This window comes from Aquila chrysaetos, chromosome 25 (genome assembly GCF_900496995.4).
Source record: "Aquila chrysaetos chrysaetos chromosome 25, bAquChr1.4, whole genome shotgun sequence".
Lineage (NCBI taxonomy): Eukaryota > Metazoa > Chordata > Aves > Accipitriformes > Accipitridae > Aquila > Aquila chrysaetos.
Window position 1 is genome coordinate 22769 of NC_044028.1, and position 25486 is coordinate 48254.

Here is a 25486-nt window from a genome sequence, read left to right on the forward strand (position 1 = left end):
TCGTTGCAAAAAAGGAATGATTTTTTCCAGGCCGTTGCTCCAAACGGTCAAGATCTTTTAAAACCGCTCAGGGTCCCTGCTAGCTTTTGACTGCCCTGACATTTGACAGGCACACGCTCCATTCCATCTTCCCACAGCAAAAATACGTTAACGCTCTCGGACCCAGAGCGCAACCCTACAGATGTCCACACACACACACGCACCTTGCCGTTTTGATGAGGAGCCACCGAGCATCCCTGCGAGCACAGCCGCACGCGCCAGATTGGTTTCACCTATGCCGCGACTTACCGGTTTCGGTGAATGTAGTTTCTGACGCTTTACACCAAAAACCGCGTCTCGATGCTTCGCCCCAGTAGAAACGACCCATCGCTAGAACGCTACAAAAATGCAATAACACAAATTGCAAACCCACAGCAGCAACAGCTCCAGAATTATTTAGACCAGGAACAAGGGAGAAAAATAAAACAGCTTCATCTCACGCTCAGGGGAGCGGCAGACAGAGAAAAGGGTTGGCATTCTGAGCCCTTACAGAAAACGGGCATTCTCCTTCCATTCCTCAGCCCGTCCGTTAAGGTCTCAATACCGCAACACTGCTCTGGCAACGTCGAGAGTAGGGAACAACAGCCCTGCCGCTGGACTTGCCACTGACCCATGCTATTTACCGTAGCAGGACGCGTACGCAGAGGGACACCTTTTGCCACACACAACCCTGAACTTCCTAAAAATTTACGTTTACCAAAAAAAGCCATTTGGAACATATTGCCAAACAACATTCGGCAATAAAGCTTTGATGCGTTTGACACACGCAAATTTTTGGTCACTCGCTATTTGCTTCCTGTTGCTGCTGCTGTTCTTCCTTCAGAAATTCTGCTTGTAGCCAAGTTATTCACTACTGGTTCAAGCATTTGCCTTCCTGGTATTACCAGCACATTCACAGAGGCAAGTAACTTAATTGCTCTTCTACAATTATCCAAACAACAATTACAGCCATGAAAGAGAAGGAGAGGTCAGGCAGCAGAAGAGCTCTGCAGGCTGGCACCAGTCAATATTGCACTCTTTTAAAAACAAACAACAACAAAACAAAACCGTGACCCTGTAGCTATTTTTTTTTTTTTTCCCCCTCTTTCAGAGCTCATCCCTGCCTCAGCATTTTGTCTCGTCAGAGCATGAAGCGCAGGTGATCCGCACCCTGACGACTTTTGCGTGTGATGAATGCCTGTTCAGAAGTAGTCCAGATCTGCTATTGTCTCACCAGACTGGTGTCATTTTTATGGTTTTAATCATCATAACTCAAATTTTATTTACTCATGCATTTGTGAGGAAACTAATTAACTTTTAGACACTGCCTCTCCTTTTTTTGGGGGGGTGGCGGGGAGGTGGAAATGTGTAAGAGACTGAAAAACATTACGATTCAGAGGTCCCAACCATGACGGAGTGCTGGAGAAATCAGTGAAAGCAAAGACCAACAGCAGCAACATCAACTGAAAGTTGGCTTTAATTCTGGTCACGTACTTAAGCGACTCTCCAAGTCTATGCCTCGGTCCTATGAATGACTGACTAGTCCTTTTTTGGAAGGACAAACTTTTTTACTTAAAAGTCCTAGACTGAAGACTCCGCTGAATGGCATGGGGATTGTGCCATGGGACAACATGCCATCGACACTCTTAATGGGGAAGAAGAAAAAAAAAAAAAAAAATCAAATAAAAATCAAGTTTAAGTACCAGTTTCCATCACGTTTCACTCATGACATTTCTACTGGCATCTAGGTGCTCAAAAATGAACTACAGGGACACCACATATTCCTAAAAATTCAGTTACACATAAAAAAGTAAAAGGCTATTTCCAACTTGCCCATAAAAACAGTATGAACAGAGAGAAGAGAAAGACTCGACCCTAAAGAAGCTAACAGGCAGCTCTGAATTTACCAGACATGAAATTTCGTTCTTTCACCTGAAACAAAAACATATCAAGGGACGAGTTCAGGAACAGGGCACGATCTGTTAACAGCAATTTTTCCATCAGCTTTTCTGCACTAGCAGCAAATTTGCCTTTTCTGTGGGTTTAACGTGGAGCATCCGTAGTGCCCTCGAACTCGCAAGTGTTTCTCTCCGCTCCCCCAGCCCGATACGTGCGATTACCTGAGCAGCAAGTGGAATTACCCACACGGGATTTTCTTCGTGTGACGCGGAAGGTGACGCTGGGAAAAGAGGAGACAAAGAAATGAAGCTGCTTGTCGCACCCAGCCAATGGTGAAAAGACAGGGGAGGATTCTGCCGGAAGGGCTCTCCGCACCCCAGGAGCTCCCACCGGCCCGTTTCTCTCCCCTTTGCCCGGTACCGAGGGGACGACGACACCTCGCCCGCACCCCCTCGCAGGGGGGGCTGCCCCAGGAGAGCCGGGGGACCCCCACCTCGCTTCTGCCCACGGGAACGGACCGGGCGAGACCCTCCACGCAGAGAGAGGAGCGTGGCGCGGATTGCATCCCCGAGGGAAGAGGCCGGGCTCCCCGCCGGCAGAAGGACGGCTCGCCTCCCTGCTGCTCGGAGCTGCTTGCTGCGGACAGCCCTGCCTGCACCCGGCCGCCCTTCGGCCGTGCTGGGAGCGCGGTCCGGCCGACGGACGCTCCAGCTAATCGCGGCTCCTGCTCGTTACAGCCGCAGGTACTTTCGCCTCTGGCTAATGCACGCTCCAGACAGCGGACACCCCACCTCGTTCCAGCTCCCGCTTGCTACAGTTCTGGCTCGCTGAAGCCCCAGCTCCGCGTTGAAGCTCCGGCTGATTTCAGCTGCTTCTCCTTACAAGCTCCAGCTACGTGCAACGGTCTGGCCTTTCCACAAGGTTGTATATCAACTGCTGTCAAAACTGGAGCATTGGGATTAAACATCAGAGTTACACACCGTATAAATAGTCGTTAGTTCGGGCGATTAATTACTTAACAACTATTCTGAGCAGTGCAGAAAGAAGAGCTGGACTCAAAGAGGGCACGTGGGGTCTGAAAAGCGCCTTTCCCCCCACAGACCATCGCAGAAGTTGAGTGCGGCCTGCTGCGCGCCGGCCTCCCGAACTTCGGCGTCCGACACCACCAGACCCCCATCTCCGGGGAGGGTCCACGCACCCTCCCCACCCCCTGCTTCCCCCCGCAGCCCCCAACACCCTCCCACCCGCCTGCCAAACCAGCCACGCTGGCTTCCGCTTTTGGCCCCCACGCCAGCGGACTTGGGGCCCGTTTGGGAGCCAAAAACCCCAGCTGCCGAGCCTGTTCTCAAGGCCCAAAAACGCAGGGCTGGACCTCTGTTTCTGGGCCCAAAGCCGCGCAGCTCGGTCTGTTTCCGAGCCCCAAAATCAGCCGCGCGAGCCTGTCGTCAAGCCCCGGGAACAGAAAACTTGTTCTCCATTTCTGACCCTGCAGCGCCCACGGGCGACGCCGAGCGTAGCCACCCCACAGCCCCGCATCCCCGGGGCCCCACGCGCAGTTTCGGGGTGTGCCCGCGACCTGCGGAGGGCCCGGCCCCACACCTCTGCGGGGCAGCCCCAGCACAGGCAGGGCGTCGCTTCGCAATTGCCCTTTCAGGCTTTATTTCCCCGCCATCGCCGGCACGGCCAGGCCCCCACCCCAAACCCCCGAGCCGAAGCACCCCCGCGGGTAGCCGGGCCCAGCCACCCAGAAAAACAAGAAAACCAAAGAGGGAACAAGACAGAGAACGTGGGGAAAGGCAAGGAGAAGGATGCAGAAACAGAGAGCGCGCGCGAGGGATAGGGAGCAGGACAGAGAGATGGAGAAAGAAAGGAAAAAAAGACGGGAGGCAGAACCAAGGGAAAGAGAGACAAGGACGGGGAGCAGGACAAAGGGACGGAAGAAAAAAAAAAAAAAAATAGCGACGGGCTGCAGGACAGAGATGAAGGGATTAAATAGACACAGGGAGCACGACGGAAGGACAGAGAGAGACAAAAGGGACAAAGAGCAGGCCAGCATCGGAGGGGAAAAAACCAACTGCGATGGGCAGTGGGAGAGAGATACGGGAAAAGAAAAAAGTACTGAGGAACAGAAAAAAGAAAGAAGAGACAGCTAGCTGGACAGGGGGACACAGTCAGAAAGGACGGGAGAGGGAACAGGGCAGAGAGAGACAGACAGAAAAGGGAGCGAAAGAAAGCAAGGCAGAGGGACTGCAGGGCGGGGCGGGGGGGAAGGGACAGGGGTCTGGACAGAGATGGAGAAATAAGCAGCAGGGACAGAGGAAAAGAGACAGAAAGAGGGACAGGGAACATGGCAGAGAAAAACAAATCAGGACAGCGGCAGGACGCAGGTAAAAAACTGGGACGGTCCTCAGGACAGAGAGGAATAGAATACAAGCAGGGATCGGGACAAAGGGATACAGCGAGAAACGACGGGACAGGAAGCAAGACAGAGCGACAGACAAGAACAATGACAACGAGAGCGCGCGCCCCAGAGAGAGAGCCAGAGACCGCGAGAAGCACAGGGGGTTGGGGAATTTAGAGAGAGAAGTATCAGGAGCTCTGCAGAGAGAGGGAGGGTGAATAAAAAAGGGGCAGGAAGCAGCACAAAGGGTCAGAGAGAGTAAGAGATGAACAGGAAGGAGGACGGGGACAGTGAGATCCAGAATGACAAAAAATAAACAGCAACAGCGAGCAAGACAAAGGGATAGAGAGAGAAAGTAGGAAGACGAGAGATAGGAAGGCAGGGACACAGAGCAGCACGTACAGGCGCAGAGAGGGAAATTAAAAGACACAGAGCAGGACAGAAACAGAGTGAGAAAAGATAGTGACAAGGAACAGGACAGACATCAGAAAACAAAAAAAACTGCAGAGGGAACAGGACAGAAAAATGGAGAGGGGAACTACAGGCCTGTCAGCCTGACCTTGGTACCAGGGAAGATTATGGAGCGGTTCATCTTGAGTGCGCTCACATGGCATGTGTGGGACAACCAGGGGATCGGGCCCAGCCAGCATGGGTTCATGAAAAGCAGGTCCTGCTTAACCAACCTGATCTCCTTCTATGACCAGGTGATCCGCCTAGGGGATTAGGGAAAGGCTGCGGATGTTATCTACTTTGACTTCAGCAAGGCCTTTGACACTGTCTCTCATGGCATACTCCTTGAGAAGCTGGCAGCTCATGGCTTAGACAGGTGTACTCTTTGCTGGGTAAAAAAACTAGCTGGATCACTGAGCCCAGACAGTTGTGGTGAACAGAGTTAAATCTCGTTGAGTAACTGTCACAAGTGGTGTTCCCCAGGGCTCAGTTTTGGGGCCAGTTCTCTTTAGTATTTTTATCATCAATGATCTAGATGAGGGGCTTGAGTGTACCCTCAGTAAATTTGCAGACAACACCAAGCTGCGAGAGAGGGCTGATCTGCTGGAGGGTAGGAAGGCTCTACAGAGGGATCGGGACAGGCTAGATCAATGGGCCAAGGCTAATTGCATGATGTTCAACAATGCCAAGTACCCGTTCCCATGCTTCAGTTGCAACAACCCCGTGCAGCGCTAAGGGCTTGGGGAAGACCGGCTGAAAAGCTGCCCGGTGGAAAAAGACCTGGGGGTGCTAGTTGACAGCCTGCTGATTATGAGCCAGAAACAGTGTGGCCAGCAGGAGCAGAAAAGCAATTGTTCCCCTGTGTTCGGCACTGGTGAGGCCGCACCTCAAGTACTGCGTTCAGTTTTGGGCCCCTCGCTACAGGAAAGACGTTGAGGTGCTGGAACGTGTCCAGAGAAGGGCAACCAAGTTGGTGAGGGGCCTGGAGCATAAGTCTTATGAGGAGCGGCTGAGGGAGCTGGGGTGGTTTAGTCTGGAGAAAAGGAGGCTGAAGGGAGACGTTATTGCTCTCCACAACTACCTAAAGGGGGGTTGTAGCGAAGTGGGTGCTGGTCTTTTCTATCAAGTAACTAGAGATAGGACAAGAAAAAATGGCCTGAAGTTGCGCCAGGGAGGTTTAGATTGGATATCAGAAAAAATTTCTTTACTGAGAGGGTTGTCAGGCATTGGAACAGGCTGCCCAGGGTAGTGATAGAGTCACTATCCCTGGAGATGTTCAAAAAGCACGTAGATCTGGCATTTGGTGGGCATGATTTAGTGGGCATGGTAGTGTTGGGTTGATGGTTGGACTTGATCTTAGAGGTCTTTTCCAAATTTCATAATTTGATTTGATTCGATCTGATTCTATTCTAGGGAGCAGAACAGAGATGTAGCAAGAAAGCAAACAAGGAAAGGAGGAAGAACAAAGGGAGAGAGAGACAAGGACTGGAAGAAGGACAGAGGGATGGAAGAGGAAAAAAATAGTGATAGGCTGCAGAACAGAGATGGAGAAGTTAAAAAAAAGACACAGGGAGCATGACAGAATGAGTGTTAGAAAAAAGGGACAGAGAGCAGGACAGCACTGGAGGAAAAAAAAAAAACCTGTGATTGATAGGCAGTGAGAGAGAGATGGAGGAAGAGAGAAAAGAGAGAGAAGGGACAGCTAGCTGGACAGAGGGATACAGTTAGAAAGGATGGAAGAGAGAATGGAACAGAGAGGAATACAGAAAAGATAGCAAGAGGAAGCAGGGCAGAGGAACAGCAATAGAAGAAAACAGGAACAGGGATCTGGACAGATGGAGAAAAAAGCAGGAAAAACAAATACAACATGATACTATGGGACAGGAAGTAAGACAAAGTGACAGATGAGAATAATGACAAGAGAGAGAAAGAGACTGTGAGAAACACAGGAGGTTGGAGAAAGAGAGGTATTAGGACCCCTGCAGAGAGATAGAAGACATGAATAAAAAGATTAGGGAGCACCACAAAGGGTCAGAGAAAGAGAAGAACAGGAAGAGTGAGATACAGAATGAAAAAACCCACATATTATACACATATTATCCAGTAACCGAGCCCATTTCGGCGCCGCACCGCGCCCGAGCCCATTTCGGCGCCGCACCGCGCCCGAGCCCATTTCAAAGTTACATAGCTACAGAGCCAATTTCAAAGTTGTGCAATTACTAGAGCCAGTAATGCGCACCTTTTCTATTAACCCATCCGCAGCTACATTTACCTCGAGGCATCTACAACTCTCCCTTAGATGCCTAATTCTAACGAACACTTTCACTTACTTAAACAGCTAAGTTTACCTATGGGCACTAAACACTCATGCTTTGCTCTGCACTTGCCTTTGCGATTGCTATTAGTACTGTGATTCTCACAAGGAGACCTAATTACCTGCCTTTTTTTCATTTTATTTTTATTGTTTCATTTGGTCCATTACTGACTCCACGTACATTCAGCTGTGTCAGTATTTACAGTCCAATTCTACAATTAAAAAACAAAGACAGTGAATAGGTTAAACTAGGCATAGAAAGCAAATTTGAAAAAAGTGACAGGTGTCATGGTTTAACCCCAGCTGGCAACTAAGCACCACCCAGCCGCTTGCTCGCTGGCCCCCTGCAGCAGGATGGGGGAGAAAAATCAGAAAAAAAGTAAAACTCACAGGTTGAGATAAAGACAGTTTAATAGGCAAAGCAAAAGCCACGTGCACAAGCAAGGCAAGACAAGGAATTCATTCCCCGCTTCCCATCAGCAGGCGGGTGTTCAACCATCTCCAGGAAAGCAGGGCTCCATCATGTTTAACGGTTATGTGGGAAGACAAATGCCATCGCTCTGAATGTCCCCCCTTCCTTCTCCTTCCCCCAGCTTTATATGCTGAGCATGACATCATATGGTCTGGAACAGCCCTTGGGTCAGTTGGGGTCAGCTGTCCCAGCTGTGTCCCCTCCCGGCTCCTTGTTCAGCCCCAGCCTGCTCGCTGGTAGGGCAGGGTGAGAAGCTGAACAGCCCTTGACTCTGTGCAAGCACTGCTCAGCAATAACAAAAACATCCCTGTGTTATCAACACTGCTTTCAGCACAAATCCAAAACGTAGCCCCATACTAGCTACTGGGAAGAAAATTAACTCTATCCCAGCCAAAACCAGCACAACAGGGTACATGACAGAGACAAAAGAATTAAAAAATGGGGACAGCTAACTAAACAAACAGACATAGGAAGAAAATTTAAAAGGTGATGGGCTACATGACAGACAGGAATAACTTAAAGACTGACGTGCGGAAACGGACGCCACAATCAGTGAGACTGTAAAGTAGGTATGTTTATTCAGCGCTGGGCAGCACGGGGGGGTAGTCCCACCAAAGTCGTGCGCACCTGACTTGGCAGTTCGCTTCAAATTTATACAGTCAAGTGTTACATATACATGAAGTTTCACAATACGCCTATACATAGGCATGATCTATCCCCGCTTCATATTAAAATTAGTTCCAAAAGTCACAAGGCCAGTCTTGGCTGGTTTTTGGGGTGGACTGCTGCTTCTTATCAGGGACTATCTCCTGCCCCAGCCAGCCTCAACAATGCAAACATTAAGCATCACTTCTCATCCCCTTGGGCCAACAATGCAAACGTTAAGCACCACTTCTCATCCTCTTGGGCCACGTCTACCTCTATTGAAATTTCTTTAACTTCATTATAAGCTAGATAATTATTAAACAGTTCTTATCTACATCCATATATCTACTATATCTACTAAGGTTCCTTTGGCTCCCCGTTTCAAGACAGTGAACAGGTTAAAGTAGACATAGAAAGAAAAAGTAAAAAGCAATGGGGTACACAATAGTGAGGAAAGAATTAAAAAACAGTGATACACAGCTCGATAGAAGTAGACATAGAAGGAAAATTTAAGAAGTGATTGGGTACAGGACAGAAAAAAATTTAAAAAATAGCCACAGTGAACTAAAACTGAGAAATATAAAGGAAATTTAAAAGTGACACAGGGGCACAGGACAGAGAGGAAAAAAAAAAAAATAAAGACAGTGAACTGGATGAAAGTAGGCATAGAAGCAAATTTTCAAAGCAACGACAGACAGGAAATAATTAAAAAATAGCAATAGGCAGCTTCATAAAAGTAGATGTAGCATCGTGGTTTAACCCTGGCTGGCAACTAAGTACCATACAGCTGCTCACTTACTCCCCCACAGTGGGATAGGGGGAGAATCAGGAGGGTAAATGTGAGAAACTCATGGGTTGATATAAAAAGTTTAATAATTAAAAAGACATTTTTTAAAAAAGTTGTAAGAGGAAAAAAAAAAAACAAAACAGCAAATGAAAACAATTGCTCACCACCAACTGACCAATGCCCAGCCAGTCTCAAGCAACTGAGTACAGGACAGAGAGTGAGGAATTAAAATATAGGGTCAGGGAGACAGAAAGGGGAAGACATAGAAATTAAATTTTAAAAGTAATGGGGTACAAGGTGGTGCAGAAAAAATAAAAAACAGGGAGAAGAAGCTGGTTAGAGAGAGCCATAATAAAAATTTAAAAGGCAACAGGGTACTGGCCAGAGTTGACAGAAGAATAACAAGTTTTGAGGAGCTATACACATAGGTGGGCAGGCAGAAAGGGAGATGGAGGAAGGGAGGCAGAGGTGGGCCAGGATGTAGAGGAGAGAATGTGCGACTCACCACAGCTCCTGGTGCCGGCAGGAGACCTTCACCGCCCCGATGCTGCTCTCTCTGCCTCTGCCCCTTCCTCCTCCCCAGTGCCGGCTGCCTGACCCTCACCCACTCGGCAGCACACAGTGGACGCCTCAATGCTCCTGATCCCCAAGGCTTCCTTGATACATGGCGGCTCACGTGTGTAGCCAACAGCGGCCAGGGACAGCTCAGAGGGATCCTTCCTTGCCACAGGGACTGGCCATTCCTCACTGCAGGCACCTACCAGCCAGTTCCCCTGCCCAGGCAGCCCCCTTTACAGCTGGAGCCCCTTCACACAGTAGGGCCAGCCCCATCCTCAGCCTCACTGGCCACACCTGGGGCCATCCCAGCCCCAGCTGGAGCCCATCAGGAACAGGGGCAATTGCCAAAGCCCCACAGCACATCATCCCTGCCCCTGCACCTACCCACATACAGGGACACAGAGAAGGCAGGAAAAATTTATTTATTAATGCATATAAGAAATCCTGGCAATGAGTTGGCTACAAGGCTCAGTGCCCAAAGGCAGCAGGATGGGGGGATAAAAGGGAAGAGAAAAGCAGGAGGAAGGACAGAGGGACACAGACGTGCAAGACGGAGCCAGGAAATTGGATGCTCGGAACAAGAGGGGGACAAGAAGCAGGAAAATGGTGTAGAGGGAGAAGAGCAGAGAGACTGAGCAGAAAAACAGGGATGGAGATGGAGGAATAAATAATAGGAAGCGGGGGAGAGAAGGGGAAGGGACTGGCAGGACAACAAGATAAAGACAGGACAAGGGACAGGGAAACATTCTCAAGTGATACGGGAGAAGAAACAGCAAGAACTAGAAAACAGAAACAGGGAGCCAGGTAGAGAGAAAAATTTCAAAAAGCAACAGCATACAAGAAACATAGGCAAGAACTAACAAATAGGCACAGGGAGATAGAAAGAGGGAGATGTAGAAAGAAAATGTAAGAAGTGACAGGGTACAGGACAGAGAGGGAAGAGTTAAGAACTAGAGACAGGGAGATGGATAGAAGGAAACATAGAAAGAAAATTTTGAAAGCAACAGGGTACAAGAATCAAAAAGTAGGTACATGGAGCTGCATAGAGGGAGACGTAAGAACGAAATTTGAAAAGCAACAGGGTACAAGAAACACAGATGAGAAACTAAAATAAGGTCAGGGAGACAGAGAGGGAAAAGTAGCAAGAAAATTTAAAAAGCCACTGGGTTTAAGAAACATGCAAGAATTTAAATAGGGATGGAGAGGTAGGAAGTTTCAAAAGTGATGACATACAAGAAACATAGGGAAGATTTTAAAAATAGGGACAGGGAGCCTGATAGAAGGAAGCTGTGGTGGGTTGACCTTGGCTGGCTGATGAGTGTCCACCAAGCTACTCTATCATTCCCCCTCCTCAACAAGACAGGAGGGTAGAAAATACAACAAAAAAGCTTGTGGGTCAAGATAAGGACAAAGAGATCACTCACCAATTACTGTCACAGGCAAAACAGACTCGACTTGGGGAAATTAATTTATCGTCAGTCAAAATCAGAGTACAATAACGAGAAATACGAACAAACCTAAAAAACACCTTCCCCCCACCCCTCTCTTTTTTTCCTGGGCTCATCTTCACTGCTGAATTCTTTCTCTACATCCTCCTGCCGAGCAGCACAGGGGGAGAGGGAGCGGGGGGGTTGCAGTCAGTTCATCACAAGTTGTCTCTGCTGCTCCTTCTTCCTTCATGCTCTTCTTCTGTTCCAGCGTGGTGTCACTCCCATGGGGCCGCAGGTCCTGCCAGAAAACCTGCTCCAGCATGGGCTCCTCTCCACAGCGTCAAAGCCTCCTTCGGGTGCATCTGCCTGCTCTGGCGAGGGGTCCTCCATTGGCTGCAGGGTGCATATCTGCTCCGCCATGGACCTCCATGGGTTGCAGGGGGACAGCCTGTGTCACCATGGTCTTCACTGCAGGCTGCAGGGGAATCTGCTTTAGGACCTGGATCACCTCCTCCTTTTCCTTCTTCACTGACCTTAGCATCTGCAGGACTGACAGCTTCTGCACAGCATTTTTTTAGCCCTTCTTAAATATCACAGAGGTGCTACCAGCGTTGCTGGTTGGCTCAGCTTTGACCAGCAGCAGCTCCATCTTGGAGCTGGAAATAGCTGTGCCCAACATGGGGGCAAGTCCTGGTGTCTTCTCACAGAACCCACCCCTGCAGCCCCTGCCCACTCCCCTGCCCCAGCTTGCCACACAAACTCACTACAACAGTGATCGGCTACAGGGCAGAGAGGGGGGATTGAAAAGTAGGGAAAGGAAGACAGAGAGAGGCGGGGCAGGGGGGGAAATAGCAGTGGGCTACAGGACAGAGAAGAAGAACTAATAAAAAGGGATAGGGTACCAGACAGAGAGATGGAGAAAAACAAAGATTAGTGATGAGCCACAGGGCAGAAGGAAGAATTTAAAAAGGGGACAGTGAGGTGATCTAAAGGGGAGAGAGAGGGGAAATAAAGAATAGGGACAGGGAGCCAGAGAGAGAGAGAATGATAAAGACAAAAATGGGCTATGGGACAGTGAGGGAAGAAGTTAAAACACAGAGACAGGGACCTGGAACAAGAGAATCTAAGAAAGTAAAAGTGTATCTAGAATACAGGGCAGAGAAAGGAATTTAAAAATAGAGACACAGCGTCAGACAGGTGAGAGCAGCGGGAATTGTGAAGGGCTACAGGGCAGACAGGGAGGAATTAACAAGATTGGGATGAGAAGACAGACAGGTAGATGGAGAAAGACAAAGTAGTGATGGGCTGCAGGCCAGAGACAGGATAAGAAAAAAGAGGGATGGGACAGGACAGAAGTGCAGAGAGAAGAAGAAAACAGAGAGGCAAAACAACAGAGAAAGAGGGGGACTTAGAGAACAAGAGAGGGACAGGTGCAAGAAGAAAAAACAAAAAAATTAAAGCAGTGAGAGAAAGAGAAGGTGGGGGCAGGGAGGGACTGGGCTGCAGAAGAGGGGTGACACAGCCCCAGGGGTCCAGGACTCACTGTACCTCCCGCTCTTGGAGCTGCTGGGAGAATTTGACAGTTCAGACATGTCTGTCTCTCTCTCCCTCTCCCTTCCTCCTCTGTAGCTGCAGTCACTTTACTGTCATCCACCTAAGAGAATAGATTGGTGTCTTACAGCTCTTACAATATGAGGCTTCCTAGAAACACAGCCTCACATGCACACACACTACATGGCTGTACTGTGCTTTTGGTTACACATACAGACCCTGCTGTGCACGTTGGTGATCGGATCTGCTAAGGACTACACTAAGAAGGATCCATCCTCACCTGGAGAGGCAGGCTATCTCCTGTCTGCAGCTGCTGGCCGGATCCTCGTTATTTTATTCTTCAGCAGCTTTACCATTCTGTCGCCTCTCCAGCTTCAGCAGCTCCTGTCCACAGCCAGTAAGTGTTCCGCCTGCCCCTTTTTGCTCCCACGCTGCGAGGAGAGGGAGGCCTGGCAGAGACAGCCCACACAAGCCTGAGGCTGCTGCAGTCAACGGCATCCCCAGGGGACGAACGGACAACTGCACCCACAGCGTGGCCTCTGGGAGAAGGAAAGAGGCAGCAGTGACCGTTATTACCATAGCTCGACCCTGGCCGGAGCCCCCTCCTTCCGCAGGGGCTTCCGCAGACGCTGCTCGTTCCCCGCGCCGCTGCTAGCGGCACCCACGTTGAGGGAGACTCGAGAACACCGCAGGGCCGGCTTGCTGCCCTCACGACAGGGCTCGGGGGCTGCCTGCGGCCACAGCACAGGCTTCAGGGGAGGGGCTGGAGCTGGGGGCAGCCGCACGGGCCGAGCGGGGCCGGGGGAGGCGCTGGGGGAGCTCTGGCGACTCGGGGAGGCGCCCGCTGGCCGCGCCTGGGGGGTGCGCGCCTCCGTCCCCTCTTCCCTTCTACCGGCTCTCGGGGAACTCCCCGGCGCTGCCCTGGCCCGGCTCGCCTCCGGCGGACCGGGAGCCTGCCGCACCAGCCGATTCGCAGCTTCCCGTCCCGCCACCCCCGGGCGGCCAGCGGGCAGGAGGCACCCCCCGCCCCAGCCGGAGGGGATCACTCGCCTCACCGGTGGTCCTGGCCCTCACCCACCGCCGGAGATCGCGCCTGGCACACTGCGGTGCTGCAGCAGCAGCGGAAGCGGCACCGGCGCTGCAGTTCCGCGCTTTGCGCGCCCAGCGTCCGCCGACACCGCGCACGTGCGTCGGCAGCGGCGTTTCCTTACCGGGAGGCAGCAGCGAGCGCGGCGGCACCAGCCCGCGGGCACTGCGGCATCGCATTGCCGCTACCAGAGGACAGCAGCGTGGACCGCAGCGGCACCTCCGCGCATGCGCGGCGCCCCACGCGCAGGACCGCGCTTCGGACACTAGTCGGGGAGCGGGCGGAGCAGGAAGCCCGCAAAAAACCACACGAAACCGGCAACAAAACTACACCTCGCGCCGCGCCGTACGCGCCGGAGAGCAACGCTGCTGCCCGGCAGCCGAGTCCGCGAAAACTACAGCTCCCGGCATGCACTGGCAAACACAGCCCGGCCGCCCGGCGCCCGAAGACTACGTCTCCCGGCATGCCCCGGGAGGCACCATGGCCGACCGGAAGCTCCGTGCCCCAGGACTACAGCTCCCGGCATGCCGCGGGAGGCAGTCTGCCCTGCTTCCTGACCCCGCGGGGACACCGTTTCCCTCCCCCTCTGCCTCCCCGCGCCGACGCACCCGGAATCTCCGCCGAGCCCCCAGCGCGGCTCCGCGCTCGGGGCCTCGATGCCCCTGGGACACCTCGACAGTCTGTCCTGGCGCCGCGCTCGTCGGTCCGGCGGGGAATGGTTGCTCGGTCGGTCGGCTCCTAGGGCGATGGTCTGCAGGCCCCCTTCCTGGGGCATAGAAAGGCAAAGGAGGGCCCTGGGGCAAACCAAAAGGAAAAGAGCTGATGGTGGATGTCACGACCCGGGCTGGACAGACCAGGGAGTCGTGTTGCGTTTGGAATTCCCTCGGGCTAAATTAAGGTGAAACGACACCAAACGATCAGTTAAACATTTTATTCATGGCAGAAGCAAACTGAACTTCGAAGGCGTTAACAGTAGGTGGCGGGGTTTCTCTCTACAGGAACTGCCATGAAACTATCTCAGCGACCCGTGTAACCCATGGTAACCATATACCTCAATTCAGGGAATAAGGAGAGCCCTCCCGTTGAGTCACGAGGTTCAGAGCGGACCCCCTCTGCTTTCTAGACTCCTCCGAGAAGTGCCGTGGGACGGCTGGATCCGCTCCTAGTCCCAGACTTGGTCAGCGGTTTATGTCTAAAGGGATGAGGTGTAGGGATTATGAAAAAGGAGAGAGGAAGAGGAAATGAAAAGAGAAAGATCTCACCGCCCCTGGGCCCAGCGTTGCTCCAGTCTAAAGGTCCAGTTCCAGAAGGCGCGCGCGGGGCTTCTGTTTGCGTCCTTTCATCAATCTCCTTGCCCCTCCGTCGGGCGGGCACTCGGACTCATTAGGCTAATTAGCTGTCATGCGCGGTTTGTGCTTTCAGAACCTTCAGGAAATGGGTCGGTGGGCTTGGGGGGTCGTTTGAGGAGTAACTTCTTCCTCCCTGCAGGCGTGACCGTTGTTTGGTCCTTGGCCGCACAGGGTGAGCTGCCCTGCTCAGCGTATCGGGACACGGACGCCCTCCGCCTTCTGCCGCAGACGTCCTGTGCTGGTCTGTGCTGATCGGCTTCTCACCTGCGGTTCGTTGTTATGCCGGGTTCATTGTTATGCAGGGTTCGTCGTTAAGCAGAACTTGCCCCACCACAATGCTTGAGACATTAACTCTTTCAGTCTCTCACAGTGGAGAACACCAAAAAGCACCCAGAAAACTGTGGGAAAGGGGAGAAAGCTGAACGGAGAATTTTGTTGCCCACTGCAGGACAAACAGGACCCTGAGGCTCACCAGAAGGCACATGGAGGGCTCAGGGGCAACCCAGAATGTGCACTGAGGATTCTGGGGCACACCAAAATGCAAATAGAGGCTGCAAGGTGCCTCAAAATGTCCTCAAAATCTGAGGACATCAGAAAGCAAACTGGGAACACAATGTCGTAACTAGGTGAAAAAGGTTGTTTCTGCAGGGCAAGTGCAAGGCCTTGGGGTGTATGGGAAGCCAAGTGGAAGACTGTAAGGCATGCGTCTCTACAGCTTTATTACCTAGTCTACTTGGGAATAAGTCACCATGTAAGACTCTGTGTGTGTCTGTATTTCCCTTCCACCTTGTTCGGATTGCTCCCACCACTCTATCCTCACCTTCATTATTGAATTTCTCATGCAAGGACAGCATGTAAGCTGAGACTTTTTAGTAACCAACTTTAATTTACTTGCCTTGCCAGATGTGCAGTGGCTGCGGGCAGGGGTGTGGGGTGTGGAGTCTGAAAAAGTCCTGGGCATTACCAGGAGGGATACAGATGACGACAAAAAGCTCCAGAAAACCTTGGTGAATCCACATCCTCAGTACTGTATGCTGTCACATTCTCTGCATCTTATGAAGGTCAAAGTTTTGAGTTGGAAAGGTACAAAGCTACCATCTCGTATAAGGCGAGCCTGAATAGGCTGCAGTTTCTAACATCCGCTAACACTGGCGGTGGTATGAGAGGCATGGACTGCGGAAAGAGGTGAGACTTACGTGCTCCTCCTAAACTGCATCTCCTGTTGCCCCTGTTAGGGACAGAATACCAGTATAGACTTACAACGATAGCTCCAGCCCAGTAGGACATTTTGTATGTTCTTAGGACATGTGGTACAGAGAAGAATGGAATGGAAAAGTGGTTAGTAGACCACTGTGCTGAATCAGTTTCTTTGTATCAGTTAGACCTCTTTCTCCACTGAAAGAGTAAATGCCAATCCCAGTGGTTGAAACCCTGAAATTATTAGGAATGCCATAATTGGCTTGCAGAGGAAAACATATCTGTAAATTTTTGAGTCTCTAAACACAGTATAGCTCAGAAATAAAGATCAAAATTTTATTTTCATGTTGGTAATAAAAATAATTCCATGACTTCTGTAAACCATTGCATAAACGCTATAGTGTAGAAAAGTTTTAACAAGTGTTAACAATTTTAAACAGTTCACTACAAGTAAATGAGTATGCATTATAAATAATATGTTTTGTATTAAGAACAATTTCATTCACAAAATCATTTCTGTCTGTACACTCAAAACATTAACGGCTTCCATAAATTGACTAAAAATTCCGTATTTATTTAGGGTCTGATGATGACCACAGTTACACAAGCATAGTGTGACAGTAATAATATTACTACCTATATTTAATACTAGGATACTCTGAATGGCAATATAGAACAAAACAAGTATGTCTTTAATAATCTGCTATTCAAAGAAGACTAATAAGCCTGTAACGTGCAGCTTGGGATGTATCTGTAATTAGCATACTTCTGGTTAAATTACAGCTCCTAACTGTAAAAACCCTGAGAAATCACATTTTTAATCTATTATTCCCCAGGCTAAAATAATTGTGACAACATAATGGCATTCACATTTAAAATTATATTCTTACATAAATTAACACAGAACTTTGTCAAATACCAAAATGAATCTTGAAAATATATTTAGTTTGCTTTTATGTATTTTGTGAATTCAGCAAATTACCATATTGTAGTCTCGCTAAAATATAATTTTAATGTATCCAGTTTCTAGATAATGTATATAGTACAAGGACGAATACTTACAAAGGTCAGGTTTCACTTCTGACTTCTTCCAAATAGTCATCTCTAGTCAACTGCATTTATTTTATTATCCTCCATTTTAAAGTAGTGGTGTAAAAGTGCATACTTATTTGTTTTTGCAGTTGACTTGCTTAATAAGATACAGAAAACTTTGCTTGTAATTCCTCACAAAAAGAATTTTGTGAAGAACAACTGTATTATTTTCATATGACTGCTATGTTATGATGATGCATGGTTCAAGTGATTACCTAAGGATTCGTCTATAATTATAGCAAGCCGTCCAGTCTGAGAATTTCACATATAGGTATGTTTCTTGGGTATGTGTTTTTTCCTTCTCCACAAAATGGTTTGTTGACAGTTTTTAAATGTGTCTGTATTTCAGCACCAAAGAAACTTACAGGGAACACCTGCAAAATTTTCAGTACTGATATTACTACAGGACACACATAATTATTTTCAAGATTCATCATTGTAAAACACAAAACATACAACTTTAAAAAGCAACAGACTAAATATATTAGTTAATTTCCTCTAAAAATGCAGCACACAAAAACTATGAATGTCAATGTGATGATTCACACTGCAAGTGCTGTTAACATTCCTTTTTTGTTGGTGTCATGACATTAGGAAAATCGCCTGTTAGTACCAAAAAAAGGGACCACAAAATAGCCCTAGGACATAGGCAAATGCACTAAAATACACATGAAGAACTATAAACTTTGACAAGACAGCACAAAACCACGCTTCCATATCTCGTGGGTAACAAATGTCACATAGCTGCATATGGGCAGCACAACGTGGCCCGAAGCTGGTTCCTTCTAAAATACCAAAGCAAAAATTTTCACTAAGATATTTCTGAATGTTTTTGTGAGCACAATGGTTGCAGAATGCTGTTCCACACTAGATAAATATAGTAGACTGGAGTCCAAAAGAAATGCTTGTTTGAAAAATATGTAACATAATTTCAAACTATAATTACATATTATTCTTTGATTTGCTCACTGTTTGAAAAAACAAAACCCTTACATAACTAAGTTTGCTTTAGTCCAAAATGCTGTTAAGGTTCAAAAATCAGTCTTTGTCATAGACTGCAGAGATGCAAAAAACACCTTAATACCTACACCCAAACTTGGTGATCCAAGTTCCTTTTTTTAGAAGTCCAAAGCTGGCTACACCTTTAAAATGGCAATATCTTATTTTAGGACAGAAAAGTGTTTTGGAAAATGCAAATACAGTCCAATTTTATACTTTTCTCAGTACAAACATTTTAGAGAAACTGTGTTAAAGTCAACAAAATCACATTATTAAACCCAACTTTGGTCTTTAAAGTGATCTTCAGACAAAATTTTGAAACAGAATCAAGTAGAAATGTATTTAATATTTTATCCTACTTCTCCCTTCCCAAAAGGTCTCCAATGTTCCTGCAGTGACAAGCCTGTACATTTAGTTCTCACGGAAAACGTGTAATGATTTTTTGCTAACTCAAGCCTTTGTACAAAGAACGCTAAAACCCAAAGGAGATAGTGATTTCAGTACTATTGGCTTGGGCCCTTTATTTAATGCTGACACAGTTATAAAAGCTCCATCTTGACAATAATAATTTAAGTATACATCTTGTTTTTTGTTTTAGCATGACTGAACTTTAAATAGATTAACTCTTTGCTGCCTATGTGAACGCACTTTTTGTACTAAATACAGTAATACTGAGATAGAAATCATGTAACACAGTAGTAGGTCATTTCAATCTAAGTTGTACTAGTGTCACACCTGAATTTAACAGTAAAACAAGTAATGCAGGCAATTATTCCATGTAAGAAAAGTAAAAATATACAGTGTTAACATGCAGTAATTAACTAACTTCTCCTCCTGAACTGCATGTTCCCAACTACCAGGATGAAGTAAGATATTACCACCTTTTAAAAGAATCACTGTGTCAAAGTGTCACTGCCTGATTACATACTTAAATAATTTTGTAGTTTCTTTCAAACATGCATTACTTCATTACTGAAAAAAGTGTGGTTTTAAATATTTATAAAAGCAAGAGACATATTCTAGTTATTGTCAAATTGTTCAATACAAAATTAAGCAATAGAAATTATTTGCAAAATTCTTTTTTTATGTCTTCTGCCATTTTATAGGATATTGGGCATAGGCACTTGGTAATATTATATATATCATAGCTGTTCCCGATGAGTACCACACAGGTTAGATGCACAAAAACTTAGACTACAAACACCCAAACTGAGGGAAATATGCAAATGCACAGTTGTTTACTAAAACTGATCTGTTTCTCAAATTGAAAACATGTCTTTGAATATGATGAAAGCGTATGTGCCTCACTCGTTTTGTCTCTGCTGGTACATTTATAAATACTACAGTATGCAGTTAACTTATAAATTGTAAAAAAACTAGCTAAGTTGTCATTTCTATTTAATCATATTGTGATTTAACAGTAAAACCATGTGAAATCTTTTAAATTCACAGTACACATATAACACGTCATATTATTGCATATTAAAAAATAAACGTAAGACCTAGAAAGCAGCTTGAAGCAATTTACAACAGATCTTCTAACAAAACACAATAATTAAAAAGTGCTTTTATATTTATATTAATCAGAGTTTTTCAAACATCCAAGTAGACATAGTGTTAGACCAATTCCAAAATACTGGCTCTGGTGTTCTACACACAACAGAGATGGCAAAGGAACCATTTGTACTGTGGAGTGTGTAGTTACTGTATCTATGTATCCAACTTCTGTTAATGAAAATAACAGGTATAAACACTTCATTCAGGCATTATGGTAAGATTTATACAAAGTGATTACAGTGCAAATGAACCTAAGTAGCTTGTGCACTGGGAATGTAAGTGGAAGTCAGAAAAGGCTGCAATGAGATTGCGGGGGAATGAACGAACCTCAAGACTACAGAACCTTATCAAATGACTGAAGCTGATATGTAAAGGTGAGCAAACCTTATTCCCTATCTTAAAGCAACTAAGTTTCTCACATCAAAATGGAAATCAATCTAGCACTATTAAATGGATTAATTATGAGTGATATAATTCTTATACAAAATACAAAACCATAAAATTATTTAATTCATGAACATGATACGAGTACTATGCCTGTATGCTACCACAGATTTTTTTTTTTCTTGCAGCAGGGACATTCTTCTTGTGCAGCTGCACAGTGATCACAAAGTACATAATGTTGACATGGATTCAGGATAATGCTACGATCACCTTCCTGACACACGATACACTTCTTTGACTGAAGCTGAAAAATCACCTGTAAAAAGATTATTGCACTCAGTAAAAATGATTCCAAAGTATACAGTTGCATTCTAGCAGCTTTACACTTAGCTGTCCTGAATAAACTTCTAATTTAACAACACAAAGGACAATGTTTTTGTATGATAGATAGCTGAACTGAGGGTCATTAAGATCAGAGCATGCGCAACCTTTAAAGTAGCAGCTGGAGGAATATAGGTGCTTTTGGAAAGGAAAGTATCTAGGATTGAACCTCTGGACTGAAATTTTCCTGCATCATTGGGATGAGAGATGCAAACAAGCAAAACCAAAAAAAAAACCAGGAAATGAGCCTTTTTCATGGTCATATACTCACTCATTTTGCCACTTCAAACCACCATTACATTTTCTCATGCCATGGGAGATGTTCGCATTAGGACAAAATGGAAGCATCCCAAATGTGCGATACTTTGCATAAAGCTACTGATACAGACTTTGGGGAGTATGTTACAACTGCAAATAAATGTCTCCATGTCATAAGGCATATCAACCCTATTAAGGAACAGGAAGAACTGAAAAGCTAGTTGCTTTTTGATGCGTGTTAATTTTTGAAGAGCAAGACATGGTTCGGACTAAGAGAAGAACCAAGAATGCTATGTGTGGCACTGCCTAAGATGGCAACTTTCTCTTGGAAGGAAGAGCTAGGTGAGAAGAGGCCACAATGGTAAAGGAAAAATGAGAAACTGAGGAGCTGGAAAAGGTGGTAATGGTTCTGATCACTCCAGCCTGGCCAAGATGACTTCCATTCCAGGATGTAATGACTTTTTTGGTAGGAGAACCCAAGACTCTTTTGCTCCTCTTTAAAATCCCTTAGGAGAAAAACAACAGTGGTCCCTAATCCAATCAAGAGTCCTATAAATGTACTTGATAACAGGAGCCTGGAAACTAGCAAGTCACGTCCTCGTCCACCTACTTTATTGACAAAGACTTAAATTATCTTTTAAACTCTTCTAAAGAGAGCCTGGCTTTTTTTTCCAAGGCTGTAGTTCATACTGATACAGACAACACTGGACAGGAGGTGAACTGAGACAGAGAAGACACTGTGGAACTCAAACAGGTACTAGAATATGGCAGACTGTCCTGGTAGCGAAAGGAAATCTTTTTTTTGTCTGGACAGTCCTGTCACAGCCAAAACAAACCAGCAAGAATTGGTGTCATATGTGGTGTCATTGCCCTTTGACATTTCAGGGGAGAAAGCAATGTGAAACAAAGTTGTGTCCAGCAAGGTTTGAAGTATGGTGCCTGGAGCAGTGCACGGTCACTATTATCTTCCTTGATGCGCTCAGAGGAGTGGCACCTGCTATTCCCAGCTTTGAAAGCCCTGAGAAATGCCCTCAATCTGGCAGTGAAAGAGCATCCTAAATTTTGGCAGAAACTGAGTCTGGATTTGAGAGAAGGTGAAATACAGCAATATGCCACTAAGGTGATTAAGGGACTGAAGCATCTGACATACGAGGAGAGGCTGAAAGAGCTGGGATTGTTTAGCCTTGACAAGAGATGGCATCTTACTGGTGTTTATTAATACCTGATGGGAGGATGTAAAACAGATAGGGACAGACTCTTCTCGGTGGTATCCAGTGAAAGAAGAGGCAAAGGGCACAAACTAAAATACAGAAAATTCCACAAAGACATAAGAAAAAACTTTTCTTACTGTGAGGATGGTCAAAACACTGGAAAAGGTTGCCCTCAGAGGAGGTAGACTCTCCATCCTTGGAGATATTCAAAACACTACTGGGCAAGGCCCTGACCAACCTGCTCAAGTTGACCCTGCTTTGAGCAGTGGGTTGGACTGGATGATCTTCAGAGGTCCCTTCTAACGTCAATGATTCTATGCTCCCAGTCTGTACTTGCCTCTCTGTCAAAACAAACTCCTACCAGGGAACTTCACCACCTACCTTCTAAACAAGTGAAAAGCATGTAATTATTTTCATTTATTGAGGGCAACTATTTTTATTTATTTAGGTAGTGCCCAAAACGTTGGGAGTAAAAGCTGGCTTTAAATCTTCTTTATAATCACCCCAAGAATTCTTGTGATCACTTGTAATTTGTTCTGATAGCTGATCAAAAACTTAGAAGAATCCATTAGGTTGAGAAATCTGAACCATCCTCTATTCCAGAAAAGAAAGAGTTAACACTGAGAGCAGTGTTGTTCTTTGAAGTGAAACCTGGCATAAATATGTCATTGAAGGTTATTGAGCTGCCAGTTTCAGTTAATCAAAAATAGTTACGCAGATGAAGAAACTCACCTCATCTATTGTTTCTAAGTCTAAGTGCAGCCGATTTTGTAAGGAACGAAGCTTTGGCAAAGATATCTTTTCTATATCTCCATAGTTTTTCGTGTAAGGTAATGTAGTAGATAAACAAGCAGCTAACTGCGCCTTCAGCTTTTTTAATTTATTTTCCACTTCCTCCTTCTTCTGAAGAGCGAGTTGTTTGTCCGCATCTGCGATGTTAGCACGTTCTTTTGCTTCTTGAGCCTCTTTCTGCCATGCATCACACGCCTGGGAGAAAGAGATTTCCAGAATATACAAAATAGGTTTTTTAAATTAACAACAGAAGAGCAAATTCAAAAGCCTTCAAAGATGCAGGCAATCTCTAATTTTAGACATAACAATGCATTCACTGTCAATTTAACACTTCTCCCTACTTATCCTACCTTCTAATTAACAACTCTTCTTGTTTTGTCTTAATGTAATTTTTAGGTATGTCACTGTTACTGGTCTGTAAACAGCAAGAAGCCTTTTTGGAGCTCTATAAATGGAACACATTTCAAATGTTAAATTCATAATTTAATGTAAAGAGACATCAAAACCAACCAAATTTAGTACAGCTACTTAACTACTCCTCATCACAGAGAAAGCAACATGAGGGGAAGGAAAGGACCACAGAAAATGCACTAGACTGGCAGTTATCAACAACATCAGTTTGACTGCTGAGATGGCTAGATACTGTCCAGGTACACTAGACAACCACAGCTGCTGGCAAGCCTCTACCTTTTTTGTGTGTTTATTACCTGAAAGTGGTACAGGAAGAAATGTACATCTTTAGTTACTTAAACATCAAGATATGTTGCTGTTCAGCCCTATCCTGAACATGTGTAAGTCTCCCTGTCCAGAGAGGCAGATTAACTTTCAGAAAATTAATTGCTCTTTAAAAAGCTCAGTTTCCTTTATGCTGCTAGCTCATTTTGAGGATGGAAAAAATATTCGTTTGAAAGACTGTAATAAAACTCTGGGTCCAAGGATAAGAAGATATGTAAAAAGGAAAAGCAGTAGGAGCTGCTTGTTTGTTAAAAAATATATATATAATTTAATATTACCATAAATTAGCATACCTGTTTTACTTGTTGCCAAGATTCTTCCCATTGTTTTAGTTTTGTCTTGGCATCATCAAGTTCTTGTCTAACTCGAGTTAGTTCGTTCCCACTGGTATTTGAACTTATTGAGGGGGTAGTGCCACTGCTTAGTACTGGGGATGGACTAGGAGAGAAACTCCCAGTTACAAAGTCCCAAATACTCCCTGTAACACCATTTAAACCTGTAAAACGAAGGCAGAAAAAAAAAATAATTCTGCATACACTGCTGCAAAATGTTTCACATGCAGAACAAAACACATGTGCCACATTGTAAAACTTACACTTTTATCTGCAAGACTCATTATTTCACTACCCTCAGAAATGTGACAGTCTGGAAAATGTTTACAGTATTTAAAGCAATTCAGGAGACTTAACACATGGGTTTTTTCTTGCTGCTTTTAATAAAAGACAGTACAGTCCAAAAAAGGAGAAGGAAGAGTGGGAATTCACATATACAAAAAGCTTTGTTCCTAGCAGCTCATACATAATTTTAATTCTTCCTCTTTCTCTGTTTTGTATTTTCCTTTAGCAAAATGCTGCAGCTAAAATGCATTCCTGCTGACTGTATGCCAACTGCTCTATTTCATGCCTTTTAAACGCCTCTGTAAATATGTCCTCTTCAAGAATTCTTTTTTCCCCTTCACTAGGAACAGAAGTTCACTCCTTGAACTTCCTCCCACATACCACACATATAACTCCATTATCAGTAGTGTTATTAATTACAATAGCTAGGCTTTGTTGTCCAGATTAAGTCATAAGAAACATGCAAAGCCTTGAACTGAACATTTCTTACTTGCCATTGAGTTCCCTCTTACCATACACAAAGTGCAGCCTTCAACTTACTTACCTAATGAGTTGTGAGAAGAGGCTGAGGTGCCTAACATACTATGTTCTGTCTTCAAAGGCTGAGGCTGCTGGTGGTGAGGAGCCGTAGTGGATGAAACAAAAGACTGAGACAGCGATTGTGAAAGAGAACTGAGTGGAGAGGTCGAAAGGGATGATGATGAATGTAAAGATGAGGAACGAACAAGAGAACCTGGAATATTGACAGGTGCTGAACCTCCCAGTAATCTTTGACCTATGTATACATTAGGGGGAAAAAAAAATAATTCCAAAGCAGTACACAGCTCTCTGTAAGTATTTTTCTGAAAAATGTATCAAATGTAAATTAAATTATATATTCAAATACCTTCCATTAAAAAAGAAAACTTTATTTATCTCCTATTGCAAAAATATTTTTTAAAGTGAACACTTGAAAGTAGTTTTCCAAGTGCCTGAAAACAGAATTTGTAGCTTTATACAGCAGTGGCCTCATCTGCAGCTACAAAGAAAGAGAAAACACTTTTCAGATCAAGTTATTCAACTTACTCATTTTTACAGCCAACAACTAATGCAAGTGGAGAAACTGACTGAAACTTAAAGGATTAAGAAAAATTTGGGTTTTATTTTAATATATAGAGTTAAGCAAGTGAGACTACATACCTTGAAAATCATACACAGCATAATAATCAGACATAGCTCAATGTCTTTCCTCTACATACTTTTACTTCTGTTCAGTAGATTTTAAATGTCAACTGTACTTAACTCTCTATGAAAACTGAGTGT

At 45.7% G+C, this 25486-nt stretch overlaps 1 protein-coding gene and 5 long non-coding RNA genes across 28 annotated transcripts in view; 2 read left to right on the forward strand and 4 right to left on the reverse strand.

Annotated features, from left to right (window-relative positions):
- The window catches only part of LOC121232606, a 4007-nt gene extending 1875 nt beyond the window's left edge, over positions 1-2132 (reverse strand). The window contains exon 1 of the long non-coding RNA XR_005931425.1: positions 289-2132. This is a non-coding gene — a long non-coding RNA (uncharacterized LOC121232606). The remainder of the gene's footprint in view (positions 1-288) is intronic.
- The window catches only part of LOC121232608, a 27669-nt gene extending 12316 nt beyond the window's left edge, over positions 1-15353 (reverse strand). Inside the window, exon 1 of the long non-coding RNA XR_005931428.1 lies at positions 15342-15353. This is a non-coding gene — a long non-coding RNA (uncharacterized LOC121232608). The remainder of the gene's footprint in view (positions 1-15341) is intronic.
- LOC115335885 lies at positions 7575-8821 on the forward strand. Its single transcript, XR_003921569.2, has 2 exons — positions 7575-8082; positions 8586-8821. It is a non-coding gene; the product is annotated as an uncharacterized LOC115335885 (long non-coding RNA).
- Positions 9952-14232, reverse strand: LOC121232607. 2 transcript variants are annotated; one of them, XR_005931427.1, is made up of 4 exons: positions 14221-14232; positions 13737-14161; positions 12740-13064; positions 9952-12628 (listed from the first exon to the last, which is right to left on the reverse strand). It is a non-coding gene; the product is annotated as an uncharacterized LOC121232607 (long non-coding RNA). The 2 variants fall into 2 exon arrangements; XR_005931426.1 differs by lacking the exons at positions 13737-14161; positions 14221-14232 and having other exon boundaries at positions 11000-12628; positions 12740-13574.
- On the forward strand, positions 14204-24979 carry LOC115335883. The gene is made up of 3 exons (XR_003921567.2): positions 14204-14510; positions 14611-21583; positions 24786-24979. It is a non-coding gene; the product is annotated as an uncharacterized LOC115335883 (long non-coding RNA).
- UNKL (unk like zinc finger) overlaps positions 16474-25486 on the reverse strand; it is a 63352-nt gene continuing 54339 nt past the window's right edge. For 18 of the 22 annotated variants that reach the window (XM_030002202.2, XM_030002210.2, XM_030002204.2 and 15 more), the window contains 4 exons: positions 24729-24959; positions 23861-24063; positions 22773-23027; positions 16474-20506 (listed from right to left, as the gene is read on the reverse strand). In XM_030002202.2, coding sequence (XP_029858062.1) covers positions 20351-20506; positions 22773-23027; positions 23861-24063; positions 24729-24959 — 845 coding nt within the window. In that variant the 3' untranslated portion in view covers positions 16474-20350. Of the gene's footprint in view, positions 20507-22772; positions 23028-23860; positions 24064-24517; positions 24960-25486 lie in introns of those variants that run through there. The other 4 variants (XM_030002199.2, XM_030002220.2, XM_041120182.1 and 1 more) reach the window with 3 other exon arrangements.